Source organism: Cnephaeus nilssonii, assembly GCF_951640355.1.
Source record: "Cnephaeus nilssonii genome assembly, chromosome: 19".
Classification (NCBI taxonomy): Eukaryota; Metazoa; Chordata; class Mammalia; order Chiroptera; family Vespertilionidae; genus Cnephaeus; species Cnephaeus nilssonii.
The window spans coordinates 18474811-18487592 of record NC_137090.1 but is presented as its reverse complement, the minus strand read 5'-3'; the positions used below and the strand labels follow the sequence as shown (position 1 = coordinate 18487592).

Genomic DNA, 12782 nt, shown 5'->3' with positions numbered 1-12782 from the left:
GGAATGAAACAAATGATTTTCTGAGTTAAAAGCCCCTTACCTTGGGAAGCGTTAGAAAGTAAGAGGTGGGTGATACTTAAGGTCTTTCAAAACTCATTATTAACCAACACTGGCAATGCAGAGGCCAAGCGGAACCACTGGAACCCCACACTCTCTTCATCCTATTTAAACGTTTACCTTCTACGTTACATCTCTCCCAGGTTATTGCCATTAATCCCCACAATCGAAAAAGAAATTAATGAAAACTTTCATTCTAAAGAGTCTCAAAAAGTTTATTGGAAAACAGAGCAAAAACACTAAAATGTCATTTTTCAGTAAGACTTGAAAGTTTACCTCAAAAATCTCTTCCCTGGAAACCTCAATTCGGCAATGGCCAGCCTGAGGCTGTTGTTGGGAAAGTTCTTGCCGCAAAATTTTTAGTTTCTGGACCAGGTCTCGCTTGTACCGTGGGACTGTCAGACACTCAGTGTCGTCAGGGCATAACGATACCACCTGCTGTTGCTGTTGATCTTTCAACTGGTTCTGCCGACTAGAAGTAAACAAAAATACTATTGAACGAAAAAGATTACAATTACACATTTAAAATAGCCATCAACTATAAAAAAAATCTAGCTGTATCATTTCCACACCTTATGTGTTCTTGGCTTGTCATTTTTGACAACGATAAACTAGCTCCCAAGTTTATTTCTGAGAATCCATATGACTGTGTGGAGCTGGAAAACGGAGTTTTATCCATCTGCCCCATAAAGCAGCCTGTCTCTTCAGGTGTGCCACGGTGAGGTTGCTGCTTAAGCACAGCAGGATTACAATACTCAGATATCAAAGTAAAAGCTGTCATATTCTTATATAACATTCTGTTCAACAAAAGTAATAATTGAAGACAGCAGTCTATCACATTTATTACAGAAAGCACCATCAGTCTTCTCTTGTTCAGACTCGCATTTTCACACATATTGTTTCAAAAACTTACTTTAAAACTAAATGCAAGTTAGCAGAGAGCCGAGGATCTGTGAACTGTGTTGTTCTGTTGTTATGGTCAACAAAATAAACTCTGCCTGTTGCCGTATTACGGATCTCCCATCCAGGAGGCAATGGACCAAGCTCTTCACAATTGATGTTGCTAAGATCCCTGCAAAAACAAATAAAAAATAAAAAATACCTCATTGCTGGGCCTGCTGAGCCAAGCAAGTGTAAATGACACAGAACAATTCCATGAAGTCTGAGAAAATGTATTGTTTCAGAAACTTGAGATGTTCAGCTGGAATGTTTAATTCCCAATGGTTTAACAAACTTGCATATTGAAAACTCAATCCATAAATGGCCCAGAAACTTATCACATAGCCTACATTTTTTAAAAGTTTGTTCCTGGGCTTTAATGTGACACAGATTTTAAATTAATATAAAAGCAATCACAACACTTGCCAATATAAACTGTACTTCAATCCTTATCTGACAAAATATTGTTTTACAAATGTCAGTGGTATAAGGAATGAAATGTTTTCTAAAATTTCCCTTCAATTTTTCTTTTATTACTACACTGTAAAATGTGGGTAAATAAATGTTCATTCCATTATTAATTTTAAGCTCTCCAACAAAGCAAAACTTTAAGTTATATTAAAATCCGGATCCTTAAAATAATCACAGTATATATTTTAAAGAATAACATCTGCATTTTGAATTTTTAAGCTAGTGAGTGAAGAACCTGTTCAAGATACGTAAGGAAGAATAGTCTAAGGCTTGCTGCTACAATTAAAAAAAAAAAAGCAGAAAGACGTTTAATGGACCAATCCCATTGTTATGTATCATACATTCTTAAATATTATTATATACAAAGATTTACAAGACCTTAAGAATGAAATAAGAGCAGCATGTCTAATGTAAACTTAAACTATAACAGATAATTATAATGACAAATATCTTCAAAATCATGTTTTAAAGGTTAAACTAGGAAAAAAATCTGCCTGGTCATAATGAAACACAGCTATGGGCACATAAAGCACCCACAGATTTGTTGAAACCACAATTCTGGCTTCTGCTTATGGGTGCTCCAGGAGACTCCTGCTACAGAACGACAGCTTGACAAGAACACACTATTTGAGACACTGCTAGTCTCAAAAGAGACAAGGGCGAAGTTCTAAAAATCCTTCTCAAATTAAAAAAAAAAAAAAGTAGACTGAGCTTGCCCTAGCTGACACGGCTCAGTGGTTAGAGCGTCAGCCCAAGCACCAGAGGGTCGAGAGTTCGATTCCCAGTCAAGGGCACGTACCCGGGGTGCAGGCTCAATCCCCAGCCCTAGTCAGGGCACATGCAGGACGCAACCAATCTGTGTGTCTCTCTCACATGGATGTTTCTCTCTCTCTCTCTCTCTCTCTCTCTCTCTCTCTCTCTCTCTCTCTCTCTCTCTCCCCCCCCTCCTCCTTCCCTCCCCACATCTCTTCCACTCTCTAAAAATCAATGGAAAAAAAACAAATATTCTCAGGTGAGGATTAAAAAATAAAGTGGATTGAAATGGAGCTGGTACCCAAGTGGCAAGAAGGCACAGGGGTAGGACTGCCAGTGGGTAGCTGTTAATTGGAAAACAGCCTCAGGTCAGCAGCAAGGTTGGAAAAGGAAATCTGACACTTCCTCCCTAAGCTGGAAACTAAAAAAAAAAAAATGAAGGGATCCCAGGAAAACTTCCTAAATTCCAACTTAGGTCCACAGAACTCAAACTAATTAAGATCAAACAAATTCACACAGATCACCAAACACTTCAGAAAGGAAAGTCATGCTGACTGAGAGTCAGTGGAAACAATAAACCACAGAATCAGATCCCTAAGTACTGTCAGAGATCAGAGAACAGCTATGACATGGGACATTAAAAAAGTAAGGGGAAAAATAATAATAAAATAAGGAAACAATTACAAAGGCAAACTATCAATGAAGAGATTATTAAAAATGAACAGCTGGATTTTTAAGTGGAGCTTTTAGAAATGAAAAGCAAATACTGAAATCAAAGGACAATTTTGATATAATGCAGATTTTTATTTCATATACTTTTACTTCGAACTTTATAAATCTACAGTTTTATATGGAGAGCTCTAAAGAATTGATTAAAAGAGCAGAAAAGTGGGAACAATATTTATTTCCACTTGGAAAATGATTGAAGAAAAATGTTTCATAGCCATAAAAAGTAATACAGAGCTGTATTTCAAGACTACACAGTCAGGATACAATGGCATTAATCACTGTTTTAAAGAGATATGCAAAACTTGATGAAATGGGACTTCTCAGATAAACCTAAGTTTACTGGATATCTTGAAATGAAGTATCTGAGTTACACTATTTTATAAATGTCTTTGAATAGTGATTTTTTTAAAATGTACTTTTATTGATTTCAGAGAGGAAGGGAGATGGGAGAGAGAGAGAGAAACATCAATGATGAGAGAATCATTGATAGGCTGCCACCTGCACATCCCCTACTGTGGATTGAGCCCGCAACCCGGGCATGTGCCCTTGACTGGAATCAAACCCCGGAACCTTTCAGTCCACAGGCCGACACTATCCACTGAGCCAAACCAGCTAGGGCTGAATAGTAATATTTTAACAGAATCTAGATATTTATACTCTGCTTTGATAAAAGATCCTCCATACAAACAGCATGTTTACTAAAGGATCCTCCAAAAACAAGAGATATGATGATACTAGGGCCATTCGTGCACATTGAAAGGAAATTAATTAGAAGAAATATTTTATTATCGCTATTCGCCCTTTCTCTATAATAAAAGTGTCAACCAAATTCACGATCGACAATGACAGATGAGAAACACACACGTGACTGGCGTCAGTGAGAGCTTTATATGTATTGCGCATGCGTGAGTCAACTTAGCGTTTTATACACACACACACACACACACACACATATATGTGAATATATATATATATATATATATATATATATATAGAGAGAGAGAGAGAGAGAGAGAGAGAGAGAGAGAGAGAGAGAAAACCTGCTTTCTGATTTAGCTAAACTTTTCCAGCCCAGTGAAACACCCCAACTTCTTTTTCAGGTAATTGTCAGCAACACAGCAATAAATATCAACATGAAGCAGATTATTACTGTAGATCACGCAGGGAGAACAAAGGGTAAAATATTTAACTGCAGCAGTGTTTGACTATATTCTGTGCAGTGAGAAAACCTGAAGTCATTTTCAAGGTCCACCATTTCTTACTTCTTTTCAGTCGGGTCAAGTTTCTAAGCTTTCTAAATCTCCATTTTCTGGCTAATGAAAAGAAAATAGGATTCCACTGAGTCTCCTATCTACCTACTCCAGGACTTCTGTGAGGATCAAATGAGATGAGGCACGGGAAATGCTTCACAGACATTTGGTTACAGTGTAAAATGTTTCCACCTGGCTAAAAAGCAAGTCGTGTTCCTGGGCTGAAGAAACTCCAAGGAGGCTAGTCATCACTAGGGAAAGGAAGCCAGGTGTTGCTATGTGACATCATTACCTGGACGAACAGTTAGCATATTAGCCTTTTATATATATAGATATGATGATATGAAGATTGATTGTTAAGATAACAATTTGGAGCATAGAGATTAAGGAAAAGAAAAATAATCCAGAGCATGATTTAATAAAGCCATTATTCAGTACTCAACATGAAATATTCTTAAACCTTTATTGAAACCACATATACATTAATGAAAAACTGACACGTTTCCTTAGGAATAAGAACATATTACCAACAGTGCTGCCAAGACCTCTCTCTATTTCATCTTCTGATGCCAACTTACATACTATTCTTTCAACAGATAACTCAAGATCTACTTTCTCACTACTGTAAAACATTTAGTTTTTAAAAATCACTTTCTTCTATACATTTCCTTCTAATGGTTTTAAATTATTTTATTGAAAAGCTCATCACTGACCTTCAATTGGACCCATACCACTTTTTATAATTTACATAATAAAAGTCTTGTTGCTAAAAGTCAGGCCCATGGATTTTTTCAGTGAGCTTATTAATAAAACAAAAATTTCCTCCCCATGACTTTCTTTAAACTAACAACTTATATTACCAAGACAGAGAAATGGCAATCTTGATACGAAAGTTAGTGATAGCACATTTCTTTGGTTGCCAACCTCAAAAGACTAAGCTCTATGACAAAGTAAAGCATTTTTATTACTTTGCTTTATTTATAAATAAAGAGAGGGTATCAAAGCAATCCAAAATCAGCTAGTCACATCTGGTTTTGACATGAATCTTGACAAATAGAGCTCTGAGTATAAGCTTTGGAATTTAATAGAAATTTAATTTAATTAGGTTATTTCTTTTCTACATTAAAATGAAGTTTTATTAAGGAACACATAAAGGAACACTGGATACACTCATATAAGGTTAAAATAAATAAACCCTTTGTAAAAAAAAAAAAGCCTAACCAGAGATAAAAATATCAATTTACTACCCTTTAAAAAATGGGTATATTTTTTGTAAGATTTTGTATGTTTTTTCCCCAGGTCAGTTTTCAAACTCCCGAAAGACTCATGTTTTTGCCCAGACTTTTTATTATTTTTTTGATTTTTTTAATGCATTTTATTGATTTCATAGAGGAAGGAAGAGGGAGAGATAGAAACATCAATGATGAGAATCATTGATCGGCTGCCTCCTGCACACCCCCTACTGGGGATCTAGCCTGCAACAGGGGCATGTGCCCTGACCGGGAATCAAACCCTGATCTCCTGGTTCACAGGTAGAAGTTCAACTACTAAGCCACACTGGCCAGGCATTTTGCCCAGATTTTTTAAAAGGGAAGAGTGGTGAGGGACTGGTTAGGGGTAGGACACTGGGGTAGGATTGCAGAGAGATAGGTAAGACTTTCTACAGACATCAAACTGAAATGAGTATTAGAAAGATCCAACTTTTACATAAGCTATTTTAAGACATTAAAGATTAAATAATCAAAGAAATCCTAAGTAAAATGGAGATTCAATGGTATGAGGAACATTTAGAATGTGTTCTTACCTAGGCACTCTTGGATCATGCCATGTGCTCACACCAGTTTGAGTATGTAAGAAATACACCTGACCTTGTTGTGTTGTCCTCTGTTCTGTAAAATTAAGAAACACTAATAATAAAGACATATTCAGAATGTCCAAATCAAAGATAGCTATAGACATGAGAATATTATATTAAGTTATCCAAATGACCAACCTGTATCATTACAACAATTTTGTTTCACAAATCATTTGTTCTGAACTCAGAATACATTTTCTCCTAAAAACAATCTTATAAGTAGTAATGAGGGATCACAGGTCAGCTATTTATTTATTTATTTTTAATATATTTTATTGATTTTTACAGGGAGGAAGGGAGAGGGATAGAGAGCTAGAAACGTCAATGAGAGAGAAACATCGACCAGCTGCCTCCTGCACACCCCCTACTGGGGATGTGCCCGCAACCAAGGTACATGCCCTTGACCGGAATCGAACCTGGGACCTTCCAGTCCGCAGGCCGACGCTCTATCCACTGAGCCAAACCGGTTTCGGCCACAGGTCAGCTATTTAAAGCCAACTATACTTATAATATGGCTCAAATACTAACCATGGTGCAATGCAAAGTAGAAAACATGATTGTGACAGTACCAATAATTCAACAAGACAAACGTGAAGAAGTGATCCTTTATTTGTCTTGAATGTGGAATGTGAGGGAACAAGAGAAGGCTCAGAGAAAGAGGCTAGCCAACTTTGGGAAGATTTTGAGGAACTTTCAGAAACTTTCAAAGGGCTTGCAGGACAGTAATGTTTGTTTTTTCTTATGCCTAATTCTTCTCCTTAGGTATATTCTCAAGACTACATTTGGACTTAAAAGGGAGACACTCTATAGTCAAAAATAGGCAAAGATGAGGACTAAAGAGCAGTGTACATATTGGGGAGTGAGGAAGCCAGGGCAGAGAGGGGGTCTGTGAAAGGTTCCCTCACTCGTGGTTTCGGTCTTTACTTATCCATTTTTTAAAAACAAAATCTAATGAAAAATTCCAACATATAAAATGACAACACTATTGCTAATATTTATTAGTATAAATTTGTTTATAAACTTATAATTAAGTCAATGAACTTCAAGTTTAAACTTTTTAAAATTATAAACATAAAAATATTTAAAATTCGTTATAGATGACAACTGCCAAGATTTCAGCCTTGGTACCCACTTTACTCCTATGTTTTGGTTGGATTTTTAAAAAATTTAATCCATACCGTACAAATATTATAAAAGTATAACCACCCTCACTCCAAACAGCTTGCCTTATAATCTCAATTAAAGAGAAATGGCAGAAAATACTTTATTCTGAGGTCTGAGCATTAATAATAGCAGCTACAATTTACTAAGTGCTTTCTATGCCAGACATTGTGTCAGGCACTTCAAAGGAAATTACCATTTATTTCTTGTAACAAGCCTACATGGTTGGTACTATTATTTTCCCCTTTTTCTAGAAGATAAAACTGGGGTTCAGAGAGGTTAAATAATGTGCCCACTATTACACAACTAATATGTGGCCAAGCCAGGATATAAACCATGCCTGCCTGTCCCCCAAGCCCAAGCTGTGCTGTAAGTTTACCTGTGTAGCATAGCACAATGGAAAAAAAGGGTATTTAAAATTTAAGTAAAGAGTTAAAATACGTTAAAAAATAAAGTTAAAATCGTGTGTCTGTAGAAAAGTTTTAAAAATATCCTACATTAAAAATAAAAGTTAGAGCAGGCGATTCCCAATATTGGCCACTAGGTGTCACCAGCAGTCCAGGACAGTTTATGGGCAGGCTGTTGAGAGTACAAGGTTGTAAGTAACTGATTAGCATTTAGCAAGAAAGAAGAGGACAGTTGAGTTCATACTATCTGCAAGTGTTCACAAGTTGTGATTTTGAAAGTTTCGTATTCAACTAGAAGATTCATGTCATCCTTCACATGAAATTCTACAATTCAGGAAATTATATAAGATTATAATTTTATACAAACAGAAATTACTAAATCATTTATAAGAATAACCCAATTACTCAGATAATTCAAAATTACAGGCAATACAAATATATAAATACCATTAGAAATATGCTTTTGAAATTATTTCTAAAATGTATGTCTAGAAAATTACATTTCAGGTCTAACTGCAGATTTCCATTATCAATAACAATACCATCTTACCTTTATACAGTGACTATTTACAAGGAAGTAAATTATTTCATATGCTGTTCACAATACTTTTGTGATACAGAGAGGTATCATTCATCTTATTTCATTATAAAAGAGCAAAAAGGCCATGGCTGGTTTGGCTCAGTGGATAGAGCATCGGCCTGTGGACTGAAGGGTACCAGGTTTGATTCCTGTCAAGGGCACATGCCCGGGTTGTGGGGTCGATCCCCAGTGGGCGGCCTGCAGGAGGCAGCCAGTCAATGATTCTCATCACTGATGTTTCTCTCTCCCCCTTTCCCTTCCTCTCTGAAACCAATAAAAATATCTTTAAAAAAAAACACAGAAGAGCAAAAAGGCTGAGGTTAAATGACTAGCCCAAGGTCAAACTATTGGTTAGGCAGTCTTCTACCACTTCAAAGACTTTTCAAAGTTGGGAGGTTTTACATTTACTTTTATTTTCATGCAGAATTCCTAAACCCAGATTAATAACTTATTTAAAAAGTTGATTTTCCGGATTTCTTTGTAAACCACACTTTATTTTTGAAATTAATAAACCACACTTTATTTTTCCTCTGCTAGTTGTCATACCATAGCCTTCTGGTAGGTCTGGAGGAGTATGTAAATGTGTCCTGCTCATGTAATTTCTATGTCGCTGTGACCTGACTCTCCTCTCTGCCAGTCTGGGATCTGAAGATTGTCCACATGTTGCACCATTTGTTCCACTAATTGGAGTGTTCTCATCAACAAAGCAGCTAAGAGGTCTGCCAGGACTAGAATATTCAGATGCCGGTCTATTGAAAAGTAACAGGGAAAAAAGGTTACTCAGTTCAAATGTCAAAAGTAGAGCTCTCTAAACAATGTATGTACTTGCAGTAACAATCACTTATAGGAAAATGGAATGACTAATACAAATATAATGATTTCACAACCTCTGAATAAAAGCCTGAAACCTCTAAGCACCAATGAAATTCAAGTGATCAGCAGAATGTCAATTATGTCTTTAAATCATTTAATATTTATTTTAATTACGTTTTATATGAAATCCACATATATCTGTAGATATAAGTACTAGCTCATCAAGCACGATTTGACTTAGCTACAGCCCACCTCTCAGACCTGACTTCCCACCACTCTCCCACTCTGCTTCTGCCACACTGACATTCTCCCTGCTCCCTGAACTTGCACAGGCCGGCTACCTGTAGTTCTGGTCGGTAAGCTCCTCCTTCCACCTAAAATGTGTTTTTTTTCCTATTCCACCTAGGCCAGGGTCCTTTATTTTCTTTCTTTCTTTCTTTCTTTTTCTTTCTTTCTTTCTTTCTTTCTTTCTTTTCTTTCTTTCTTTCTTTTTCTTTCTTGTGTGTGTGTGTGTGTGTGTGTGTGTGTGTGTGTGTGTGTGTGTGTCTATCATTCAAATCATAGCTTTAGCTTTAATGTGGCCTTGAAGAGGTCCTTCCTGACATTAGAATCTGAAGTAACCAGCAGGCATTTGATAGTACATCACCCTAATTCATCAGCATAGCAATTATTTCTGATATTGTTCTTATTTGCATCCTTGTTTTGTCCGTCTTCCAGCACTAGAATACTTACTGAGAGACTAGAGTGCCTAGTTTGTTCCCCACTACACATACCCCTACACCCAGAATAGTGCATGGCATACATGTAAGAGCAGCTCAATAAATATTGAATAAATAAAAGAAAGAAAATAGTCTGTCTCTTCAAAGAGCTTCCAGTCTATTGAAGGTCATCCAAAGTAAGAGGATAATCAAGAGTTAATTTTTAAACTAACATTTACAACACCATCAACTTTATACATGTGGAAATTAAAGTCAATTTTATCAGTTTGAATGAAGTAGAAGGAAACGGATTTCGCTAAAACACTGACATAAGTACACATTCGTTTACACTCAGGTATAATAAAAAAGCTATCTGACTTCAATAAAAACCTTGGTCATTTAATGCAACTCTCAAGCATTTTTTTTTTAAGAGACTGGGGTAGGCTTTTATTTCAGAAAGGCAAGTCTGATAAACAGAGTGAAGGCTGGGCATGGGAGTAAATTCTATCAGCAGAAAAAAATTTTCTGCTAGATTCTCAAAGTCCAGGACAATAACCTGACACAAAAACCAAAATGCTAATTTGCTCATTGTGCTATCAAGCATTTTTTAAAATAGTAACATGAGCTAAGTCTTTAACCAAGAATCACAACAGGGAAAACTGTGATTCAATGAGTTAAACAATTAATCCCTAGCAAATAAAAGTACGTATAGCTAATGAGAAGCATTTGATGTTCTATGTCTGGTGCCAGCCAGGCCTGCTGGGGGGTGGGGGGAAGAAAAGGGTGGGGGCAAAACAAACACTGAGTACAGGTGGCAAATAAACTTTGTTCTTACTTTTTTTTTGGTTATTGAACTTTGTTCTTACTTTAAAGAAAATGAAAAAATATTCAGCCACTTATCCTACTCATTTTCAGTTACGTATAAAGCACTCCCTTGGAGTTTCCAAAAAATATCTTGCATCCCTGTCTTTACACATTAAGCTCCATGAAGGTCTTTCCAACGTGTTCAATGTTACAGCCCAAATGCTGAGCACAGTGCCTAGCATATAACTATTGGTGCACTGCACGATAGCTGTGAGCACTACTACCTTCCCCTTACCTGGCTAAATCCTAACATTTTTCAGGATTTAGTTCAGAGATTCTGCCCCTTCAGACTTTTTCTCTGCAAGTTCCACCATCCCCTTGCTCCCCATGCTAAGCCAGGTGCCCCTCCATATAACCTCAGAGCATCTGGTTCTTATCCTGATTACAGACCTTACTGGATGCAATATAATATATTCATCCCCCTACATGACTGAACAAATGTAGATCCTGTATACATATTTTGTTACAGCTATTCAATAATGGGCTCAAAAAATTTTAAGAGTCCCAGAAATAAGATGACTTCTCGATTTATTCATTTACCTTATTTAATAAATATTTATTGAGTATCATCGCAGGCCCTGCAGCTACAATAACAGGATAACCTGCTAAACAATCCTTATTGAAAATTACTTTTAAAAATAATAATGGCACTTGCTATAAGATCTACTGATCTACAGCAGTATAAACCAAGATAGGAAATCTGGTAAAGCTGATAGCTAACCAGAAAGGAACGCCTTCAGGAGGGTGAACAACACAGACCATGGGAAGATATCTGTATGTTCTTACCGTGTTGGGCGTTCCCATTGCGTAGTTCTTGTTATGTGGTTTAGATACTGGATTCTTCCAGAGGCAGTTCTCCTCTCTTCCCAGCTTAAACAAAAACAGTGAAAGATAAGGTATTAGCAGGAAGCTGGATACAACATGTTTTTAGTGCAGTAACCAAGCCAGGAAAAGATTTGTGAGTATGAATCAAAAATGACAAATTGAAAGATCAAGCCACAGACTATAGGAATTTTTTCAACTTATTTTTAAAATGTACAATATATTTTCTGGAATTCTGAAGCTTCTAAAATATTTACATTGAGGTGTAATTAATATTTTCCATCAACCAAACTGAGAATTTTTCAATAATGTCAATTAAATTACACTAATTTATCAAGAATTTAGTGGGGAGGGGGGGTGCAGACCATACTAAAATCCACATAATTTTTTAAATATTTAATTTAACTAAGAAAATACATAAAAGCTTTTTAAAGCATTTAGCCTACTCAAACTAATTTTTTAAAAAGCAAGAATGTCATCCTCTTTTATAAATAAGTATAAACCAAAACTTACAGAATTAATAAATTTATTATATTCATACAGCTAGTAAGCATAAGAGTAAGGATTAGATACCAGATCGTCTAATTCCAGAACCATATGCTATGAGAATTAAATTATATAAATGCATTATATAAGTGCTTATAACAGTATTTGACACATGTATGCTCAATAAATGTTACTATGTTATTACAATTACTATTATATAGATTCTCAATCCTATACCTCTAAACAGAGCAATGTTTCAGATTCAGTAATTACTAGTATATAGCCAGTTTTGAGTAATTTTTTAACATATATTTTATTGATTTCAGAGAGGAAGGGAAAGGGAAAGAGAGATAGAAACATCAGTGATGAGAGAGAATCACTGATCAGCTCCCTCCTACATGCCCCACACTGGGATCAAGCCTGCAACCCAGGCATGTGCCCTGACCAGAAATCAAACCGTGACCTCCTCGTCAGATGCTCAACCACTGACCCAAACCGGCCAGGCTTGAGTAATTTCATAAAACAAAATGTTTTCTTTTGAATATATAATATTTACAAAAGAGTTCTATTTGTCAAAAAATTGTTTCCTAATCAAAACTCTTAAAAACCAAGTTTAGCATCTAATTCTTGGTTTATTTTATAAATTTATGACAAGATCCCTTACTAATTTTCCAGTACAAGGAAAACCTAGATTTTGGAATTGATCAGCAAATTTTTAAAGTTACGTATACAATAAACACCAACTTCTTTCTCATTATTTTAAGGATATTATCCACATATTTCTCTAATGATTTTAGCTTACCCATCTGGTAAATCGTTATCAAACAAGCGACTGCAGTCCACAACTTGTCCTCCTGTGCCTATCCGGTCTCTGGACTGAAGACTTACTATTAAACA

General features: G+C 36.0%; 1 protein-coding gene across 1 annotated transcript in view; it reads right to left on the bottom strand.

Annotated features, from left to right (window-relative positions):
- Positions 1-12782, bottom strand: part of SMURF2 (SMAD specific E3 ubiquitin protein ligase 2) — a 97398-nt gene that overhangs the window by 15681 nt on the left and 68935 nt on the right. Inside the window, exons 6-11 of the mRNA XM_079798424.1 lie at positions 12688-12772; positions 11364-11447; positions 8749-8951; positions 6004-6088; positions 971-1129; positions 334-529 (exon numbers count right to left, since the gene is read on the bottom strand). Of these exons, the coding sequence (XP_079654550.1) occupies positions 334-529; positions 971-1129; positions 6004-6088; positions 8749-8951; positions 11364-11447; positions 12688-12772 (812 nt within the window). The remainder of the gene's footprint in view (positions 1-333; positions 530-970; positions 1130-6003; positions 6089-8748; positions 8952-11363; positions 11448-12687; positions 12773-12782) is intronic.